Source organism: Leopardus geoffroyi, chromosome B2 (assembly GCF_018350155.1).
Source record: "Leopardus geoffroyi isolate Oge1 chromosome B2, O.geoffroyi_Oge1_pat1.0, whole genome shotgun sequence".
NCBI lineage: Eukaryota > Metazoa > Chordata > Mammalia > Carnivora > Felidae > Leopardus > Leopardus geoffroyi.
This window is the reverse complement of record NC_059332.1, coordinates 136169240-136192549: the sequence shown is the minus strand read 5'-3', so window position 1 is coordinate 136192549 and position 23310 is coordinate 136169240. Positions and strand designations below refer to the sequence as shown.

Genomic DNA, 23310 nt, shown 5'->3' with positions numbered 1-23310 from the left:
ACTTCCTGTTCCTCCACGAACCCCCACATGGCTCTGACCCTGCCAGAGCGTCAAGCTGCAGCAGATACACATCTTTCTAAACTCTCTTTGTGAAGCTACTTACATTTCATCAACGTGGTAAATCAGCTTAAGCTCTTACTAGGTGCCGAAATGATAACAAGAAATTGAAACCCTCAGTCTATAAGCCACGGGTTGTTGCTGAGTGGCAAAGGAGAGTGAGGATTTTGTGTTCTGCTTTCCTCAAAGAGATAAGACTATTTCCTGGAGTGTTTTAATTGAGAAAGATAAGGCAGGAATACATGTGTCTATGTATGTGCCTATTTTAAGTCTAGATCTCTTTGGTCTTAGAACACACTGGCAGGGATCATTATTTACGTTTGCCTCCTAATCTGTATGTCTGTTCCGGAAGACAGAGGTTTTCAGCAAAGGACTTGAAGAAGTTTAGCTTTTAGTAAAACTTAAAGATTAGATCGACAGAAGTCAGGATCATGGAAGATAGAAACTGAATAAAAGTCAAGATCTAGTTAGGCAGTGGGTGTGTGGTCCGGGCATCGTACGATTATTGGAGCCGAGCTGTTTATTGGTTTTAGAGTTTCTTGTGAACCGAAGCAAAAAGGGGAAAACACGCAGGCCTAGGATGTGCCTTGAAAATGTATTTTTGTTCTCTGAGGGCAGCCGCACAGAAAACGAAGTGAGGAACTTCAAAATGTTATCGTTACTTAGAAATTCATTCGATAACGGGAACCTACTGCGTGCTAAGTCTGGCGTTTGGGACTCGGACGAACAGGATGTGGTTCCTGCCCTCCCGGGACTCATCACAGAACCACATTTGCTATTTTCTAGGGGAAGACAAGCTTGCAGGTCCCCTAGCTCGGAGCTGTGAGCACTACACCAAAAATCACCGTGTGAAAGTGTAAAAGGAGCTCACAGAAGTTACTGAGCCCAGAGGACCCTCTCCTGTGAGCTCCCTGGAAGGCGCCCCAGGTAAGAGGACGGTGTCCCGCAGTGGCAAGTTGCTCTGTACAGCACCAGTGTCCCTCGAAAGAGTGCACTGTTCCAGAGGCACAAACAGACCGCAGCATCTTCCAAAAATCCTCCAGAAATACCATTTCCCAAGCACGCCTCTGATAAAAAGTCAGGCAGCTGATAGCTCAAGCTCCTCATCTCTGGCAAAGGCATGGGGTGAATCTCTTCTACCATGCCGTGTTCCTATGCCTGGCAGATCGATCATGTGGCTGGTAGGGTTCCATCAAGGAGCCAAACCCAGTCTCTCACCTAAAGAGATGACCAATCCATCCCCAAGAGACGGAGGCCAGGCCTCACCTTTGAGAACAGTTCTGGACCTGACACAAACACATTAACTAACGGGTGACAGAAACACCAAGAGAAGAAGTGGCTAATGTTATTCCGGCTGATATTCAAAGAGACTCAAAGGGACGGTTTTAACTAGAAAAGCCACAGGAAAATCTCAACATACCGCAATTAAAAGTTTACCTTTTTTTTAAAGATTGTTTTTTTTTTTTTTTTTAATGATTATTTATTTCTGAGAGAGAAAGAGAGAGACACAGAGCGTGAGTGGGGGAGGAGCAGAGAGAGAGGGAGACACAGAATCGGAAGCAGGCTCCAGGCTCTGAGCTGTCAGCACAGAGCCCGACATGGGGCTCACCAACCACCAGATAATGACCTGAGCTGAAACCAAGAGTCAGATGCTTAACTGACGGAGCGACGCAGGTGCCCCCTGACTCACACAATTTTAAAGACTGTATGGAATTAACGAATGTCAAGCAGTATGGTTTGGGACACCATCTGCTCCCATAATGGGATTCGTTTTGGAGCAAATCACTTGAAGCCACTCCTTCTAATTAGATGGTGACCAGAACCAAGGTCATTTGCAGTCACTCCTGGGATGCGAAAATAAGACCGTACGATCAGTACAGAGATGGTATAACATTTCTGAGGAGGCAATGCCGGGGTTGAATGGCGGCTCTGACAGTTACGAGCTCTTTGATTAGGGCAAGTTACTTAACCTCTCTGTGCCTTGGTTTCCCTGTGTGTAAAACAGAGCCAGCGATGTTGCCCACCTGGAAAGGGCGCAGTGAGTGTTAAGTGAATCAATACATGCAAATTTCTCAGAATGCGGCCTGGCATCAGTAAGTGCTCAGTGAATGTTTGCTCTGATTGCATTTTTTTATTATCCTTATAATTTATGTAAGCATCCCTTTCTTTCTGGCTGCTTTTCTATGCATTTTTACATTGTTGACATTATGCGCTATGAACCTCATGCATTTTCCCACTAAACAAATCAATTATTTCTCCAAGTCGTTAAACATTATAAACACACAAACACTGTCTATGTTTAGGGACGATCATTCTGGTCCTGAAACTATCCAGACGTTAGTACCTTTAACCTTCCGTTCAATGAATCTTTTTAAAATTACGCATTCCGGGGGTGCCTGGGTGGCTCAGTCGGTTAAGCGTCTGACTTTGGCTCAGGTCATGATCTCACAGTTCATGGGTTCGAGCCTCGCGTGGGGCTCTCTGCTGACAGCTCGGAGCCTGGAGCCTGCTTCGGATTCTGTGTCTCCCCCTCTCTCTGTTCCTCCCCTGCTCTCACTGTCTGTCTCTCTCTCTCAAAAATAAATAAAGATTAAAAAAAATAAAAAAAAAATAAAATTACACATTCCGTTTAGGAGAAAAGGGTGGATTGTCTGGGGGCTAGGAGAGGTCTGCTCACGTGCGCCATAGACAAGGCACGGAAAAAAAAAAAAAAAAGAGAGTTACACTGAGGACCTGTGAAAATTTACTGAACTATTGTAGGCAGAGTTTTTGAGTTTAAAGTTGTGATATGTGGAAAGCAGCGTCTGCATGTTGATAGCGCTGGGATGAGGACGGGGTGTCACAGAAAGGTGCAAAGTAGGCTGGTGCACTTGAGAAGAACTGGACACTTTGTCACTGTCCCCAGCTTGACTCTTCTGTGATCACGAAGAACTGCCAGGGCAGGATTTATGGGCGTATGTTCTTTTAGTGCTGGTGGGGGGGGGGGGGTCACCATCATGGTTTCCACATACTATATTAACTATTTGCTGTCCAAATAAGAGAAGAATCTGTCTGAAGTTGTAATCAGTAAACGTCACGTCTTCTTCCCGAACATTCTGTTCTTTTCCCGGTGAGGTGGCGACACCGGTCTTTTTCTTTTTTTTTTTTCCCCCCTGTCTGAAGTACTTCCTCCTCCAAAGAAAGATAGAAGGTTCCGATTTATGCCTCGAATGAAAACCAAGGGGGCTTCAGAGAAGCGGAATAGATGTCCTGTTGGAATCCCGTTGTCACATGGTTTGGGGTCTCTCCTGTCTCTTCCTGCCAAAATGATTCCATTTCCAAAATGGAGCACATTCCATTCTTTATGACAAACTTATCAAGATTAAAATGACCTTCGGCTGTCAAAACAGCTTGAAGAAAGTCAGTTACGGTTATTATAAAGAACATAGAACTTACAGCCCTCTCTTCAATGATCTTTACCCATGTGGAAAGTATCTGTAAGTAAATAGGTTTTAATCAGCATGAAGGACTACAAAGAAGGAATCTGCCAAACTCATTAGGGAAGAAAGGCCAACGCCATAATGGATCTGGGAGCTGGACCCACCATCGTCAAGTTGACGTTTCGTAGACCAGTCCTTGTAACACGTATTTGCGGTAGACGACTAAAAACTGTCCCTTAGACGAGCGAGCAGCAGTCAGGATTTTTCACTGCTCGAAGAGAATCTTTCACGTATCATCGTGATTTCATAGGTTTGATGACAAGTTAACTCTTTGCCGCTTGGGAGGAGCCTCAGCCAGGCCATAAAAAAGTGAGGAAAGCTAATGGAAACTCGGTGGTGGTCCCAGTGGACTTATAATAACTGTCATAGGGCAGCAAACAAGATAAAAGTGGAGGCTTGTAACGGATCGGAAATACCTGTGCAAGTCAGGCAAATAACGCCCGGCGCCTCAGAGAACAGATTCCTTCCTTCATTTGTAGGATGATTCGCTTTGTGTCATGTTGTTTGAAGCAACTCTAAAAGCTTTTGATTCGCGGCAAATGACACCTCGCTCAGAAACCAAACTACCGAGGGTCCATGACTACACGGATAGAGACCTCGCATTTCGCCGCTCTCCCCACGGGTGGTCCTGGAATGCAGAAGCAACCTATCTGTCCCCGGACCCAGCCTGGAGCTGCCCGTTTTCACCCTCCCGGCCGCGCGGTTACCTAGTACAAGATCCGTTCTGCGAAAGGGCTCCACCAGCCCGGGGGGTTACAACTGCTAGAGGTTTTGTTTCTCGGTTTTAAAGACCACAAAGAATGGCCTGGAGACCTTGCATCACGGGCACGCGGAAGGTGGCCCTGCACACCCCCAGGGGCCACCATTCCCACAGACTGCTAGGTCTGGGGATGGTCTGCTCACATCGGGCCAGTGGCCAAGGGCTTCTGATGGCTCACTCCCACGGCATTCAACTCCCAGCTAAGGCCCTTTGTGGTCGGGGGGCTCCTGCCCCCGCTCTGTCTGGAAGGCTTCACCCTGGCCCTCGACCTCCATAAACACCACTCTTTTTCAGGACATCTCAAGGGCACTGCCGGGCTCTCTCTATTGCTGCCCCTTCTGACAGGAGATGTGAGTCCTTACTGTCCCCTTTGCACCTTGGTGCCCCCAGCACTTGGCTGACACACGACTTTGTCTGCTTTCCCCTAGCATCCAGCATCTGGGACAGGGATTGGGGGTTTCTGGTCTTTGCAACCTCAGTGCACAGTGCAAATTAGACACACGACAATGTTTTAAATCAGAACGAAATTAACGACTGTATATTGTTCCAACGTCAAAAATTCTCCAAGTGTTAGCCCTGGCCTCTCTCCTGAACTCTGGAAGCCAATTTCTTTTTCTTTTTCTTCCTTCCTTCCTTCCTTCTTCCTCTTTCTTCCTTCCTTCCTTCCTCCCTTTCTTCTTTCTTTCTTTCCTTCCTTTCTTTCTCTCTCTCTCTCTTTCTTTCTCTTATGTTTATTTATTGAGAGAGAGAGAGCGCCAGTGAGGGGCAGAGAGAGAGGGATAGAGAGAATCCGAAGCAGGCTCCACCCTGTCAGGGCACAGCCCGATACGGGGCTTGAACTTGCGAACCATGAGATCACGGCCTGAGCCGAAATCAAGAGTTGAATGCTTAACTGAGTGAGTCACCCAGGCGCCCCCTCTGGGAACTAATTTCTAACTGTCTCACAGACGACTTGACAGGAAGTTCAACGGGCACCTTAGACAACATGTAATTCCATGTTCACTGCAAAACCAGCTTGCTGTCTCTTTTCTTTCCAGGTCCGTCCTTCTAGGTCCCAGGAGGCACCTTACACCCCTTCCTCACATTCCATCCCTTGTCGGCTCCTCCGACTTCCACCGGTCTCCCAGCACACACACTTTCCTCTCCCCTCCTGTGGTCACTCCCCTGTCACGGGCCCATGACACTCACTCGGGCCTTGGCACAGGCCCCTCAAGGTCTCCTGGCCTCAGTCTCTCTCTCTGCTTCAGGAGATCGCTGCCAGTGTGGTTCTCTACCCACAAAATGTCAAATGCCTTTGGGCACCCCAGCATGTCATTCAAAGTCTTGATCTCTAACCCATCCTCCTCCTAAGTGGCCTTCGCTTTCTTTGGAGTTCCATGGCACTTTATCATTTATACCTTTCTTTTGGCAAGTAAACGCACACACTGTTGGCTGTAATTTTTAAAATGCTGATGCCTTATTTATCCAAACGGTCTCCTCCCCCTAGGGGTGGCATCATGTTTTACGCTTTGTTATGTGTGCCAGGGCTTAGCACACCTGGCGTCATGAAAACACACGCGTTGACCTACGCAAAGAAAAATATCACGATGTGTAAAATCTAAGTTATTCCTGGGTGAAGATCTCGTAAGCTTTAATATTCAGAATACTAGAACTTTCTTTTGCCATTTCCCACCAACCGTGCTCAGAGGGCTGATATGGAGAGTAATGAGTCATCTATATAAAACATTGGGAAGAGTGTCTGACCTACGGTTAAAGCCATCATGATGATGGTGATGAGGAGGAGGACGGAGAGGGGAAGAAGGAGCACCCTCAAGGAGGACCGGATACGTCCACGCAAAATGCGGATAAACTGTTTCCACGCAAACGGCCATACCGCCAAGCAATACCATCTGGAGGGATCCTTGAGCTGCACGTCTGTATGTAAGCACATTAATAAAAATATATTTGGGCTGGTTTATACTACTGCTGGTCAGTAACTGGTTCAAGAAGAGAGGCTAGGGCAGCGATTGGGAAAGGTGGAGTAATGAGCAGATAGGGCTGGTGGGCACTAGAGCCTGGGGTATGAGCTCCTTACAAGACTGCTTCTCCCAACTGGAACTTAAGTCTGGGAGGCTACCGATGGTGAGTTCACATGGGCAGAGCCTTCCTTAAAAATTCCCTTGCTGTCTGTGGCGTTGGCAGGCGACCAACACACTTGGGCAGCTCCGAACATACATTCTCTGCTGGACTTCCAGTTGTGGAAAGGTCAAGGGAACTGGAGACATGGTTCGTAGAGGGGGGCCTGGAGGAACAGGAGATATTGGGCAAGGCGACGTGGGGAGAGCCCAGACACCCGAAGGAATGAACTGCAATGCATCTCAGCTGGGTGGCACCGAGTGAGAGACAGAGGAACCGGAGGTGAGCAGGTGTCACGGGGGCACCATCTCCCCAGAGCCAGTCGTGGGGGCGGGTCTGGAGGTTTGGAAAGTCGGTTTTCAGAGCAGAAACACAGACGGGTTTGGGAATTGGACGATGGATTTTGAAAGGTGCAAGAAAGCATGGTAGGTAACTTACATGGGTCCTACACTCTCTAGAGCTTTCTTGGGGTTGGAATGAGTCTCAAACAGAAGACGGACGTCCGTGATCGCTGCAGCAACTTACGTTTCCAGCCCCAGGTCTCCTCCTTACCAGAACGTGGTGCCTTTATTACGCATACCTAATGCAGGCATACCAGCAAATTCTTATAGCGGGTTGGCAATGAGTCTGTGAGTTTTCTTTATGGGTCTTCTAGGGACTTTATGGTTACATTTGTTCCCTGATTAAATTAGATTTGTGATTCTCACTGGTATAAAATGTTTTGAGTTTTCAGTGATATGAAGGAAAGGCTAAACGATGACCATTCTTTCTTTCAAAAGCGATAAACAGAAAATATTTAACGGAAACACATAATAGGTAAATTATGTTTTTTAACACTTAATCTGATATCCATGGGTGGATAAATTAAGGTCAGGCCTGCAACTTCAGATATTATCAATTATCAATTATATTTTCCTTGAAAACTATAACTATAGGTTTAATTTTTTTTCACGTTTTATTTATTTTTGAGAGAGAGAGAGACAGAGCACGAGCAGAGGAGGGGCAGAGAGAGAGGGAGACAGAATCCGAAGCAGGCTCCGGGCTCCGAGCCATCAGCACAGAGCCCGACGCGGGGCTCGAACTCACAAACTGTGAGATCATGACCCGAGCGGAAGTTGGACGCTTAACCGACTGAGCCATCCACGTGCCCCATGACTGTAGGTTTAAAGTGTGCCAAATGTCCGATAAATTTAGCCCTCTTTCCATTTATCCATTCCCTCCACACCCTAAAAAATGACTCTGAGGAGCACTGGGACCTTGAGTTTGGAAAGCTGGAATCTGGTTTGTATGGATTTAATTTCCCATGCAGAAATGACTGAGCTGCTCCTGATTATAAGCCTCTTACTAAACACTGTGATAGTCAAGTATAACAAATGCAACAAAGAGGCACAGTAAAGAAAAGCTCCATGAGGACCCGATCATTGTACGGGGGTCTTTCGGAAGTTCTGAACTGGGGTGGGCCTCGACCGTCAGTTTCTGCCCTGAATCCAAACTAAAAACAGGGAGAAAGCAAGCAGGCTGGAGACGGAAGTGGAGGAGGAAGGGGCCAGTATTTCACCAGTCCCTCGAGAAAACACAAGATAAATATGCCGACTGTAGGGCTGGACACTAAGTGCTACAAGCACCTCTTCTAGGTTTGTAGAAAGTAAGAGAGAACCAACATGTGGGGATTAATAACAGGTTAAAAATTTAACTCGATGACAGAGATCTCTGATACCGTTATCACTTGGCTTATTATCCAGCCAAAGCTGATTCCAGTTAAAGTGACTTTATATTTACGCTAAAAATAAATGAGCGTCACACTAGGGGAGAAAAGACCCTCTAAGCAAATGGACGAGACCTAGATAACCTCATGCGCTAGAGAAGCAAACGTCATTTTCATGAGTCACAAAGCTTGTCAATGTGATACACGGTTTCTGGAAATCGAGAACGCTGCCGGCCACCTTCCTTTCCCCTAAAACATGTCACACTGGAAGACAAGGACGACAGACACATGTTTGGCTGGCCTCTGGACCCTGGGGAGGAAGGTGTGGTCACAAAGCAACCAGCCAGCCCGCGGGGATGCTGCAGGGACGTCACGGTAAGAGGAAGCCAGTGGCTGCCTGTGCTGGAGGAAGGCATGTTCGGGAGAAAGCAGGAAATTCTGATGTAGAGATAAGGCAGGGTAGTGAGAAGGGGACCCGCGCCGGGTGGGGAGAGGAAACGAATCAGATCCCCAGGGAAGGAGAGAAAGGGCATGACACAGAGAACGAGGCCAGATGGGGAGGGAGACCCGTGAGCAGGGCAGGAGTCTGGTTTATTTCAGGTGTTGGGGTAACCAGGGCTGAGGAGGAGGGGGAGATAGGAAGGCTGTGTGCTGAGACTTAAAAGAAATAAGTTTGGAATTCTTTGTTTATTTGTGGGGGGTAGGGTAAGAAGGTGGAAAAGCAGAGAGGGAGGGGAGGGAGTGAAACGAGGGGGTGATTTTGTAGCTTCTGAGGGTCCGAGCGATGCGCTGGGGCTGAGGGATGCGTGATGTCACACGACAGTGAGCCCCTTACTACATGACTGCTTATCCACTGCATTTAAAGTGCAGCCTGGGGAGTGAATGTTTAATTTTTTTCACCATGTAACTGGCCGTAAATCTCCAGAAAATGTGAGGAGCGATGCATTTGATTTGAACCTACAAAGGCTGAATTAATTCACCTTCATGCTTAACCGAGTGAAGCCAGTTTATAAGCATGCATCCCTAAGTGGGGCCGGCACACAGAGGAGAGAACGTATCCCCACCGCACTTGAGAATAACTTCATCGCTGACCTGAATCGGATCCAGTGGAAACTAAACATTCAGTACATACTTTTAGAGTAGAGGGAGTAGAACGGAAAACAAAGTGAGCTTAGCCGGAACGTGAGAAAGAACAAAACGGGGCCGAGGCTTAGCTGGGTGGGGCCACAGTCTACTTTCCCACCCCCTGCACCCCCCAGGCCAGTAAGTCTCCACCCAGCATGAGTTGTGGATGACATCACTCACTTCCCAAGTACACCGCGGCGGTTTCCTGCTTTCCACAGCCCAGCCAAGCGATGTGGTCAGCGGCGCACCTGGGCACAGATGTGGCCGGGTGGGGTCAGGTCAGAGTGGAAATGAAGGCCACACCAGTGCGCGTTCATGTGCTCGCTCGGTAAACTGCGTGCTTTAGCGCTGATCTTTTGGTCCCTCTTTCTCGGACAGACTTGCACACTGTGATGGGTCCAGGCCAGGCCAGTCGCGGCAGGAGCAAGAAATGAACGAACACGTAGGCAGTGCCCGTGATCAATACTCTGCTCTGGAAAGAGCCCAGGGACCAAAGTGAAGGGAGGAGGAAGGGACAGGGGAGCTTTGACTTGCTGCCTTTCCTAGTCCCCCCTGTCTCATCAGTTTGTGGGGTGAAAGCACTTAGCTTTTTTTCTGTACAGTTCCAAGTATCCACTCTGTCTCCCGAAACGCCCTCCCTGGCAGTGACCAGCATATCAACGCCCTATGACTTCTTAATCCCTCCTGTGTGAACCGTGAGTCTGCTTATCTCCAAAATTCTAGCCCACGTGCTTGCCCCGAAGAGTCATCTTGCCGTAATTTTACGTCCCATGTTGGTCGATAGAGAAGACTTCCCTGTCAGGGGGACCTCAGCACAGGAGGACTTCTACGTTCTTTGGGAGTCTCAGTGTGACATCAAAGGAGAAGAGTGGGATACACCGAACGCTGACATCAAATGGACTTGGGGTGGAATTCACAGAGCCGGACATTTCTCCACGCCGACTGTTTGACACCTCGATCTCGCATTTCCTTAGCAGAATCTGGGGCTGGCAAACGTTGGACAGAACCAGACGCACCACACTCAGGAGTGCATTTCTTACGACGACACCCTAGCCCTTCTGTCCCGCCTTCAGGGTCTCACCTTTACAGGTGTTAAAACACTGCAAGGCAGCTGGGATGGGCAGACGACGCGACCCGGCAAGTGCCACCTGCTAAGCACAGAGTACTACTGACTCCCCGGCAACTGAATGGCCCTAGTTAAACATTTTTTCCCAAGGACTTGTAGTTTATCACTTGCCTATTCATTGCATTTTCATGGTATAGAAGGGACACATGCTCAATGCAGATACTGAAATAAGCAGAAAAGTACAGAAAAAAAAGCTGCTTCTACTACTGCAGTCCAATGTTAACATTTTGGTGTCTTCCTGGTTTTTTTTCCAAGTGGAGTATAATTTACTTCTCAGTAATATCATGGTATATACTTTGCTTACGTGCTAATAATTTTATGTCATGCGATTTATGCCAAATGATTAAAGAGCCCCTGTCAACTGTAGAAACCTAAAGGCGATATCAAAACTATGTGACCAGAAGAGAAAGACCACCTACTGAATTTCTTCTGGCACAAGATTGTTTTGGAGAAATTTAATAAGCTATTATTAGGTTGATTGAACACGATAAACCGTAAGCTTTGAAAGAATTTCGGAAATAGAACGTAACAGGGTCATCCATGGAACCCAGGGTAGGAAAATCTTGAAAACAGTTTGCTCTTTTCTTCCCACATCAAGAACCTGTATTTGCGAAACAATGTCTTAGAAGGAGATGCACTAAGTAGTGATAATCTGGTCAGGAATCTCGTACCGTTTGTAGCTTTCAAGAATACGCCTGAAATAACATATAACTATGTCATTAAGGAGAAGCAAGAATATATATGGTGTTTAGTGGGAATGGAGACTGAGATTTTGCGAAGGAAAAAGTAGCTACAGCAAGATGAGAAACACCGAGAGTGCAGGGAAGAGTGGTAGCTGAGCCGAATGTCCCTAAGCTAGTAATCCTTGCCTCGGGTGCTTCTATACAAACAGACGGGGAAGTGAAAGCCACGAGCGAAGCGGCTACAGCAGTTACTGATATTTCTAATTATTATTGTATTGTGTCATAACTACATAGAACATGATGAAATGAAGTAATTAAGTGGGAAAAAAAACCTCTGGCCTATAAGTAAAGACAGGGGGTTAAACAGTCAATATCCACAAAACTAAATCTGGAGGGGAGAACACTGAATTCCCCAGACATGTCACCGCGTGATCGCTCAAGGTCTTCAGGGCTAGAGACGTTTATTGTTTGAGGACAGACTTGTCTATACTCACATTCGCCACTTTGGAACCTACTACATAGCTGGGGGCTGTTTCTCCTTTGTCATAAAGCCTACAGCTTCCCGTACTCGTAAGATTTCTTTTACTACGGTATAGCAGAAGGCCCATTAGGGAAGGACTTGATCTTACTCGCCTCCACGTGGTTTTATGAATGAATGAATGAATGAATGAATGAGTGAACACTGCAGAAAAACTGAGAAGCTTTCTGATGTTGAGGTCTCAGTTTGGCCTTTCTTTCTGGAGTGGATAGATGGATATGCATTTCAAAAGTACTCAGGGGGCACCTGGGTGGCTCAAGTCGGTTAAGCGTCTCACTTTGGCTCAGGTCACGATCCCATGGTTTGTGAGTTCAAGCCCCACATTGGGCTCTGTGCTGACAGCCCGGAGCCTGGAGCCTGCTTCAGATTCTGTATCTCTGTCTCTCTCTGTCCCTCCCCCACTCGTGCTCTGTCCCTCTCTCAAAGATCAACATTGAAAATAATTAAAAAAAAAAAGAAGAACTCAAACAAGCACATGTTTCGTGATTAAGAGTAAGAGTGACTCAGGATGCTAGGATTTTCCCACCTGCAGGAACCAGCCCCTCCGGTGTCCCCATTCCCTTTCCCTCAGTCATCTCAGCAGGAAATTACTACACTGTGTCTCCCACACGGGTGATGAATGTTCGAAGCATTTCAAAAGACCGTAGCGGGGTCAAGTAAAAGTAAATACCAGCCCTTATTAGGCGATCCTGGCCTCCCAACGGTGCGCTTGCCCTGATACACGCGCAACTTCCCGCTGTCATAGAAAGCGGACGCTAAGGCCACCAACTACACGTGACCGTTTCCTGACCTCCAGGAACTTCTTTAGTCAGGCACTGCTTCCTTCCTGCGTCCTCACACTTGACTGTTTCACTGACGGTTCCTGGCCTGGCCCTGCGGTTGGGGGCACCACAGGGCAGCCCGGGGCTCTCTTCAGGACACTGCGGGCCTGCGGCCGCCCCCCAAACGCCATTCCTCACATTCATTTTCCTACCAGTCATTCGTCAGTGTTCCCGCATGAGTGGCGGCTCCAGAATTCTGATTTCCCAGAACGGGTCTCACATGTGGGTCTGGTGGTATTAGCTGGGATGGGAGAAGATCCACAGCGGATATTTGTTTAGTGTCCACAAGATTTTAAATTATGACTTCTGATGACTGTTAAATGCTCAGAACTATTAAGGTTATTAACTAATTAAAAAAAATTTTTTTTAATGTTTATTTATTTTTGACAGAGAGAGACAGAGCGGGAGTAGGAGAGGGACAGAGAGTCAGGGAGATACAGAATCTGAAACAGGCTCCAGGCTCTGAGCTGTCAGCCCAAAGCCCCACGCGGGGCTCGAACTCGGGAACAGTGAGATTATGACCTGAGCTGAAGTCGGACGCTCTTGACCGACTGAGCCACCCAGGTGCCCTTGATTGATTCCTAATTTTTATACCAAACCATTTTCTTTGTCATTCACTTCTGTCTATTCCTACCAGCTGTAAGCTGTCTGAAATGGAAAGCTGCTTTATTTTGGGATTCCCGGAGCACTGAGCACCATGCCTTCTGTATACTGGTTGAATGAATGAATGAATGAATGAATGAATGAATGAATGAAGGAAGGAATTTGCTGGGCCAGTTACTGCGGGGTTTTGAATCTGTACAGGGCAAGACAGGGCCGATTCTGAGGGAGGTTGGCTTTCTCCTCGGTGAGGCCCACGGGCACACCCCTCCTCTCTCCGGGCTGCTCTCCGGCTATGCTTTTGTTCCTGAGCAAAGGCCTTCACTGACCCAAGCTCAGCAGACTTTGAGCACTTGAGGAGCTGCTGTCACGAGGCCACTCGAAGGGGCATAAAGCAAACTCTTCTCACTCTCCATTTTTGTTCCTTACGTATATCTCCACTGAGGCATAAGTAAGTTATACTCGATAAAATTCATCCTTTTCAGGTGGTACAGGTCTATGAGTTCTGACAAACCAATACAGTCATGGAACCACCACCACAATCAAAGTAGTCAAAATATAGAGTATTTCCATCGCCCCGGAAGGCTCCCCTGTTGTAGTCACTCCCCTTCTCCGCCCCACCTCCCCTCGGGAGATGTCACCCAGTAGCCATAGGACGTGAACCCTTCTCCCTATACCAATGCCATTGCTACCCCTCCCCCAGCCCGCCACCGCCCTGACTCCTAGGGACTCCCTGGTCTCCCCCCAGACTCCTGGGGCGGCTCTGTAAATGTGGACGTTTAAAAACAATTTTTATGTTTACTTATTTATTCTTGAGAGAGAGAGGAGCAGACAGAGGGGGAGAGAGAGAATCCCAAGCGGGGCTCCATCCCGCGACCGCGAGATCACGACCTCAACCGAAATCAAGAGTCAGATCGTCAACCGACTGAGCCACCCAGGTGTCCCTAAACGTGCTTAGAGTGTCATCCTTCACCCTCTTCTCAGATCTCTCGTGCTTATCCGCGCCTCTCCCCTTGTTCAAGCTCTGCCTTCATCTATATTCTTGCAACTCTCAAGGCCTTGCTCCCTGCTCCTCCGAGTGTTCTGTCTGCACTTCTAACAGATCCACAGGCCACTTTACGCGTCCCGTTAACGCCCGCACTTCTCCACATCTACGCCACACTCATCTAGGCCCGGCCAATCTGCCTTCCCCGTGTGCCTTCTGTGACCACGGCACCGCCGTCCACAGTCAGGCGGCAAGTGCCCCTCCCCCGGCCCCACAGGTAGGTGGCCGCCCTTAAAATCCGTCTTGCATTCTCCTCTTCTCTCCATTTTAGTTTGAACGACTGCAGTGCCATTTACTTCTGGCTCTCAGCCCTCTAACCATGCTCCTTCTGCTGCCGGGGCCATTTTTCTAAAATAAAAATCAGATCCCATTTTTCCTCTTACAAAAATAAAACGAACAAACAAACTCAGAAACCGCCCTGTAGTGACTCCCCAGGGCGCCGAGGAGAAAAGCCCAAGTTCCCACCGATGGCAGTCGAGCTCCCTCAGTGACAGCTTGGCCCGGTCTTGCTCTCCCCGAGCCATTTCTCAGACTCCCCGGCCGGTCCAACCCCAGCCACGCTGGACCACGCTGGGTCTGTCGTGTATTTTTGTGCCCGTGAGTTGAAATTCACTGTTTCCCCAGTTCAGAGCTCTTACGAAGAATTCTCGACTCTCTTCTTCCACATACTGTGTTCCCTCATCCACCTCGGGCCAAAGCGGCTGTCGCCGCCCCTGTGCTGAGGGCATTCAGCATGCCAATGCCACCCTTTCTAGATGCCTCTGTGCTATGCAAACCTGTGCTCCTCAGAGTATCGCCATGCCTCACATGCAATGAGAATGCAAGAAATGCTTATTGAAAACATCTTGCCCAATATTAGATGAAACATGTGAATGTCAAGGGAAAGATTCTGCACTTTTTAATCTACTTTTGGCCCATTCATTGCTTGTTTACATAATAACAACAGAGCCATGTGTTGGATTGAAACACTGGATTTTTGCCAGCCTTTAGAGGTGCTGGGCGGGTCCTGTCTGGCAGGAGCAGTCTCCTCCATTATCTGACGAGAATAAAATCTTATCATTTGAGTACGATAATGTGAAAAAGGTCCAGAGGCACCATACTAAGCCATTCCACCATTTAAATATCAGACTGAATTCCACCAAGTTATTCTCTTCCATGTTCTATGAGGGGAGTCAGTTTTATGACTCAAGGGATCCTGAACACACGATTTAAAAAACAAAAGAAAGAAAAACCCAAACCACGACGGAAGAGGTGTTTTATACGGTGGAAGAGAATGTCTAGAAAAAGAGCAAATACTATTAATTCCCAACACCCGATTTGCAAAGCGTTGGCAGAACCCAAGGATTTAAGGCATCAGGACAACACAGCCTGGGGAAGGTTTCCGGAGAATGTTACTCACCGTTCCCACCAGAGGGTAGATGAACCCAGCGCCTATGCTGGCCCGGACATCACTGATGGGCAAAATGAAATCTCTGGGCACGCCTTTCTTGTCAGGTTGGTGAGACAGAGAAAGGTGAGTCTTTGCCATGCAGATGGGCAGATTTCCAAATCCCTGGAAGAAAGGAAAGGAAAGGCGTTCATTGAGCACAGATGTTAGTTTCTTGTATGTGTCCGACTTGCACTCCACACGATCCCCGAGGCTCAGGTCCAGGCACACGGCAGGTGCTGGTCACTACTCGTTCACTGGGCAAGAAGATGGGAAGAAAATTCATTTCCACATGATCATCGCGTGGCTGAAAGTACCTGCTGTTTATTTCGGAGAACTCCCCGTAAGGAAGGCAGCATTATGTGTGTGTTTGGGGGAAAGTGTGGCTATTTTCAGGCAAAGGAGAAGCAACGGCCCTGTCAGAAACTATTTCCAAGGATATTAATATCCGGGACTCAGAAAGGTAAAAATGGAGAAAGGCTCCGTAATGAGGCTTTCAGTCGTGTTCACTCATTCTCGGAGGCTGTCGGGAAGCAAAGGGTCCCTTTGTGTTGGTTTATGAATCATGGTTATTTGATCTGCGATTACATTATATGAACTAAGATGAGGTCACTATTTAAGACTCTTATTTTTGAGGACCAAAGGCGATGCCTGACCCAGAGTTCCAAAGGTGAAAGGGCAGGAAGTCACATGTGGGGTCTCACAAAAAGGACAGTGTCCTTGCAGCCTGGTTCTGATTAAAGGGTACATAGTGTCTCTTCAGAGACTTTGCTAATTAATGGCAACCACATACTGGACACATAACTTATAAGGAATATTTCTTCAGTCGGTTGGTAGGGATAAAAGGAATATAATCTTCAGAGGTAACACATGCAGAATTTCTTATGATTCAACTTAAAACTATTTGGAAGATTTTTCAATATTTTCAATTGGAGGGTGGGGCTGGTCTGTTTTCAAATGCTAGAATAGTCTCATATACTGATCAGAAATCTGCTGGGGGACAATCACAATTGCTCTATAGAAATGGGGGCCAGAATTTTGGGTTTCAGAGATCATTCAACGAATGGAATAATTTGAACTGAGGTAGGCTTGCCCGTGTAATATTTTGCCACTCCAGATATTTAAAAAAACAAAAAACCAACAGGGTATATACTAGTAGCATATTACTTCATATAAACAAGAAGTTTTAATGCCGAAAACAAACACTAGAATAAATAATGATCCTTAAGCATTATTTTAAACTCACGTAAAAAAAAAAAAAAAGATGAATGACAATGACCTTACTTTACTCATTTCATTGCACACGAGTGAAATTTCACTGCAGAACAATGCCAGTATGTACAGCAATTTGTGGGAACCATTTATTTATTTATTTAAAAAAAAATTTTTTTTTTCAACGTTTATTTATTTTTGGGACAGAGAGAGACAGAGCATGAACGGGGGAGGGGCAGAGAGAGAGGGAGACACAGAATCGGAAACAGGCTCCAGGCTCTGAGCCATCAGCCCAGAGCCCGACGCGGGGCTCGAACTCACGGACCGCGAGATCGTGACCTGGCTGAAGTCGGACGCTTAACCGACTGCGCCACCCAGGCGCCCCAGGAACCATTTATTTTTTAAAAGCACAAGCTGAGGGCATACGTGGAAAATTCTAAGAAAACATGAGTTGCTAATTATCTTACCAAACCTGGGAGAGTACTCTGGCCGGCATTGGTAGTTTTTATCAAAAAGTCAAAATATGATTTACAAATAGGATCTAGGGGTCGGGAATTTTAAAAAAGAGATCAATGATACTCATAAATGAAGTCATTTCGCCAGCCAGCTCTGGAAGTGCTTTGACTTCTATCGCATCACAGCAAAGTGGAGGGAGCATTCGAGGCATACGGTCGTTTTGGTCGAGGTGGCTGACCGTGCCGCAGCAGAGTCCATGAATGATGGTCATCGTAGGACTGGACTCAGGCTGCTGACTCCCAGCCACCTTCATAGCTGTTTGCTGGCTTCTCTTTGTCACTCTCTAGAAGATGACAGAGCCTTCGACTCTGGTGGGCAATCTCGGCCCCAAGCCAATGAACCACTTGCGGAAAAAATGAACACCAAGAACCCCCATCTTTATAAGTTGCACTACATACGCATTGCCTCGCCTGGCACTGTGCTAACATTCCTAAGGGAGTAAGAGCCCTGCAAGGAAGAGGAAGCACCAGAAATCCTCCAAATCCGACTCCACAGCCGCACATCCAAGTTTCAATGCTCCTGGCTGAGCGGGAGGGATGAACCATCCCGTCACAGACACGACATCACACATACGATGCATATCGGACAATTTGCAACCACAAAAGTCAATGATGTATCTTTCAGAGGGTATACACCTTTGCTATAATGTTCTATTTGTAATCAACAAACTACCCAGGGATATCAGTTCAATCTCTGTGGACTAAGTAGATTGGGCTGAGTTCAGCTGGGGAGACAAACAATAGTCCTTAAGTCAAAGTGAGCATTTTACGAGCCACAGGTGGACTTTTTTTTTTTTTTTTTCCCCCTTAAAAGTGTAACTCTTACCTGCTGTGTGTAACGATCTATTTTGGATTGTGCCTCAGGAGAGAGCTCGATATCTTTGGCTCCGTATACAGCCTGCGCGATGGTTCTTATCTTTTCTACAATTGGAAGCTGGAGAAACACAAATGACGACAAAATTGTTAACGTTAATCTGGAGTAAGAGTGGAGGGAAAGCTCGGGGAGTTTCTGTGCAGTTGCTTAAAATTCCCTACCAGATTCCCTCCTCAGCATCCGTGGCATTTGAAACAAACGCTCTTTTCTCCTTCTATCACCCTTAAAGTATGAAGAAGTATCAAGAAGCTTTAGAGGTTCGGCCAACTCAAAGGCTGCTTATCTAATCATTTTTACCCACTGCATTGTTTTAAAAGATGTACTTCATACTAAGGGTTTAACGGTCTTATGTGTCAGAACAGGAGTCTCCTAACTAAATACGCAAGGCTGGTACTCAAGTGCATCTCAGCTCGGGGTTATATAACAGAGAACACAGCGATACTAGAAAACAAGTACTTTTTTTTGTGAGTAGGAGTGGGCTGATATTTTGATATAAATGTCGATGTGCTGACTTTATAGGGAAATTGGGGTTGAATCCACTGTCGCTTCAGCGAATTATGAGAAATCATGGAGACTGGGAACGAATCCAAGAAGGCTGGATACAGGCACAGAAGTGTGTGTGGTGGAGAATAACAATCCTCCGTAATGCTGGAGGGGAAACGTGGATGCAGACTGCTGGCAAAATCCTGAATGTGATCTTCAGAAAACACCGTGGTTCACCGGAAAGGAGTATGTCGCAGATAAAGTGATTCTTACTTAAGCAAATCATTTGACAAACTCATTCATAATTTTACTATGGGTGGAAGGTACAGAGGCATAATGCAGTCAGTGGATTTACTGTTTGGTGAACAGCTGCTGGACCGAGTGCCCATTGGTGGAATGAATGTCACCAAGGGGCAGAAGTACGTCTGTACATTCGTACGAATTACTACTGATCCACACAGGAAGGAGAGTTATCCCATAGGAGAAAATGAAAGCTGGGTCTACCCCCCACCCCCATCTGACAGAACCCCAAACTGCTTTTGAATGTGTTTTTCATTACTAGATTTTTTATTACTGTAGAGTTGTTCTGTAGCCTGGAACTTAAATATTGGACGTTGCAACAAATAATAAATGAAGGTGTTGAGTCATTATAACGTTTCACTGAAGGACGTAAAAGACGGTTTGAGTCAATGGAGAGAAGCACTCTGTTCACAGACGAGAATACTGTACAGACGTCAGTTCTCTCAAACTTCACCTATTAGTTCAGTGCAATTCCAATAAAAATCCCAAGAGCACTTTGGGATGCTTGGCCAACCAATTCTCAAATTCCTAAGAGTAATGGCACAGATAGGTAAGATGACTTCAAAGGTAAGTAAAACCACAAGAACAAAGATAGGGACTTGCCTTTCCAGATCAGACTACAAAACTATGGTAATGAATTCCATACGGTATTGGCATAAGACTACACGAATCAATCAGTAGAAGCTAAGAAAGAACCCAGAAGGATACCGCAGCAGGTGTGGGACAGTATATAGTAGAAGTGACACAAAACAGAGAAAGGGCTGACCATTCAACTGACGTTCAGCGTGAGAGAAATAAAATCAGATTCCTACCTCGCAAGTGGCACTCACATAAATCCAATATAGAACAAAGGCATAACTTTTGAACTTAAAACTCTAAATATTGGAAGAAAACATTGGGAGTTCTCTTTATGATCTTGAGGTAGGGAAGGATTTCTTAAATATGGTAAGAACAGAATATGCCTTAAAAGAAATGATTTATAGACCTGACATCAAAATTAAAAACTTCTTGTATACAAAAAGACATTATAAATAAGGATAAGGGATAAGGAACAGTCTGGGAGAAGACAGATATAAGCAAATATTTAGCAGTCAAAAGATTAGTTACTGGAATGAATTAAAAAAACCTCCCACAAATCAAGAAAAAGACAAATAATTAATACTGGGCCAAAGGAGTGACTAATAACCACACAAAGAATGCCCACTCTCATTAGTAATCAAGGAAACAAACGAAAAGGATAAAAATCTAACTCACACTCATTAGCTTGGCAAGAATGAAAAGTATGAAAATATCAAGTATAGGTGAGGATGTGGGGGGAATGATCCTTCTAAGTACCCCTGCCTTGGTTGAGATGCTAATGGTCTACATCGTGAAGCTTCCTAATTGGTCTCTTCGCTTCCAACATGCCCCCTACTCTACCACGGTCTAAAAGGTCCTTTTGAAAAGGTACCCAACTACGACAAACTCAAAAATCTTCCGCTTTTCACGGCCTACTGAAGAAAAAATCTGGTTGTGATATTTAAACACCTGCACAATATGTGCTCTGATGCATAAGGTTAAGCCCCCATATCTTAAAATTTCCCCATGTCTTCTTGCTTCTGGGCCCTGCACATAAAGCTTCTTCGTCTGTAATCCCGCAAGATCAATCTCCGAGCTCTCTAAGGTCTCTCTCAAAGGCCAGCTTCTCTACAAAGCTTTTCCTGATCCTTCTGAAGCACAGGTAGGCATTCTTTTCTCTTCTGTTCAGATGGCCCTGTAATGCGCTTACACGGATGCTTTACAGGACTGGGGCTTCACCCGGGAATGGCAGTGAGGGGGCTGCCGGCAGGGCTCGGGCTATTTTTGGGGACACTGATGGACGTCAAATGGTAATGGTCCTAGGATCAAACTAGGACCCTGAAGTCTACCAGATGGCCAGGGGCCTGTTGTAAACCATGTCACAGGAGAAATCAGAGAATCATCTGCACCTCCAGAAGGGAGCACTCCAAAAAGAAAGGATCGTTATTTTCCAGGAAGGCAGAACGCGCAGCAAAGACAGAAAGGAGAAAGAGGTTAATTCTTAGCCCGATGTTTAAGGAGAAGCTGTAATCCTCGGAACTGCCTCACTCAATGGTGACCTGCCTGCTCCAGGAGAGATCAGTGTAAGCCAGGTATGGTGCCAGGAATGTTGTAGGAAGAATTACAGAGATAACCTGCAGGGCAGCTTCTACTGTAAAAGATTCCACATTCCTGGTAGGTGAAAAGAAGGAACAGCCTATTGAACTTCTCTGAGGTCAGGGACCACTCTTGTTCACCTACAGGCGGGGTATTAACACAGCCCCTGGAGTCCAGAGTAGGCCCTCAATATATAGTTGAGCAAAGGAACAAATCTTTCTTTTCTTTTTTTTAAAACAGTTTTATTTACTATTGAGAGACAGAGCATGAGCCCCTAGGGGAGGGGCAGAGAGAGGGGGGAGACGCACTATCCGCAGGCTCCAGGCTCTGAGCTGTCAGCACAGAGCCCGACACGGGGCTCGAACCCACAAACCGCGAGATCATGACCTGAGCCGAAGTCAGACGCTTAACTGACTGAGCCACCCAGGTACCCCAGGAACAGATATTTCTGAATCTCCTGTTGACCAAGCAAGGATTCCATGTGGTACAATGTCAATGTCAGATTTTAAGAAAGTGAAGGTGCTGATGTGCTGGAGACAATAACGAGAAAGGACTTTTTACCGAACCTTAGATCCTCCTCATCAGCAGGATATATGGACGGGCACTGAAGTGCTTGCTTTTGACACTGCACTTAAGCTAATACAGTCTCCTCTGCTGGTCAATAACTGCTTTGCAAAGAGCAAACCTTTTTAAGAAACAGAAGTTAATCGGATGCTGGAAAATATTTCCAGCATCCACAGAGAGCAAGCAAATGCCCATGCTTTGTCAGGGGAAGTCAGGTCTCAGGATACTGTGTTCCCCAAGTAGTATAATAGTGGGTGGTCCTGGGCATCAGGCAGTGTCCCCAGGAGAGCTACAAAATGACAACAAAAAAGGATATTGCCATTTATAACATCATTTAACGACTGCAACGCGCTACTTACTGAACTCTGGGTTACGATTTGAAATTAAAATTCAAAGGTCAGCACTGTGACTTTTCTGTTACGACAATACTTAAAGAGCTCACATGTGAAGCAGGTAATAGTAAAAGGATGATTAGTGAAGGAATTAGCGAGTGGGTATTTAACTAACGTATTATGGTTTTTTGCCCCCCTTATTTTTAGAGACAGAGCAAGAATCTGAAGGAGGCTCCGCGCTCACCACAGACCCGGATGCGACGTGGGGCTTGATCCCACGACCCTGGGATCATGATCTGAACCGAAATCAAGAGTCGGATGCTCCGAGGGGCCCCTGTGCTGTATGTTTTTAAACCTGACGGTATTTCATTTCAAGAAATATATGTATTTAATTTTTAATTGTAGTAAAATATACAGTAATAGAAAATTGACCATCTTAACCATTTTGAAGTATATAGTTCCATACGAAGTACCCTCATGCGGTTGTAAAACCAATCTCCAGAACTCTTTTCATTTGGCAAAACAAAAGCCGTGTACCCGTTCAACACTAACTCCCCCTTCTTCCCTCCCCTCGGCTCGTGGCAAACTGCTTTTCCTCTACGAATTTGGCTACCCCAGCTACCTCACACAAGTGGAACCAGAGAACATTCGGCCTCTTGCACCTGGGTATTTCAATTAGCATGACACTCAAGGTTCGTCCATGTCACAGCAAGTGTCTGAATTTCCTTCCCTTTGAAGGCTGCGTTATGCTTCACTGTAAGTGCATTTTTTTCTTCTCTAGGCACCCACTGATGGACACTCGGCTCTTTCCTACCTTTCCACTGCTGTGAATAATGCTGTTAGGACCGCGCGTGTACAAATACCTCCTTGGAGATTCAGCTTTCAATTCTTCGGGACATTCAGAAATACGCATTTTCGGCTGACGACTAAACCACCTTCCTTTCCAATGCTCATTTGCTAGTATTTTGAGAATTTCAAGCAGGTGCCAGGCTGACTAGGTAAGCCGTGTAGTTGTTTTTTGTCTAATTCCTGTAGGAAAATTGCAACCACCCAAACGTGACACGCTGGGAAAGTGTAGGAAAGCAGGCAAGGGCCAGCAGTAGGAGTCCAGCTGGGCGCCTTGTCTCCCCTCTTTACCCTCAGATGCCAGACCCCCAGGCTTCCCAACATGCCTTGCCTGCCTCTTGCCCTTCCGCACTTTCGCCGCCCTGGCCCCAGTCTTGCTCTGCCCGGGGAAGATGAGCGTGCTCCCCTGACCGCTCTGACACGTGCAGTGCTGTCCAACGTGAGCCTAAGAGAATGTCATAGCCACACCCTGGCGCGTGACCCGCAGCCCCATGCTAAATAAATCAAGCGCGTCAGCTGACCTAGCCACAAATCCCAAGACCAAAATCCT

At 46.6% G+C, this 23310-nt stretch overlaps 1 protein-coding gene and 1 long non-coding RNA gene across 3 annotated transcripts in view; one reads left to right on the top strand and one right to left on the bottom strand.

Annotated features, from left to right (window-relative positions):
- MTHFD1L (methylenetetrahydrofolate dehydrogenase (NADP+ dependent) 1 like) overlaps positions 1–23310 on the bottom strand; it is a 188006-nt gene that overhangs the window by 36805 nt on the left and 127891 nt on the right. For both annotated transcript variants that reach the window (XM_045500021.1, XM_045500022.1), the window contains exons 25-26: positions 18034–18141; positions 15454–15606 (exon numbers count right to left, since the gene is read on the bottom strand). In XM_045500021.1, the coding sequence (XP_045355977.1) occupies positions 15454–15606; positions 18034–18141 (261 nt within the window). The remainder of the gene's footprint in view (positions 1–15453; positions 15607–18033; positions 18142–23310) is intronic.
- Positions 6588–22354, top strand: LOC123609172. Its single transcript, XR_006717648.1, has 2 exons — positions 6588–6693; positions 22122–22354. It is a non-coding gene; the product is annotated as an uncharacterized LOC123609172 (long non-coding RNA).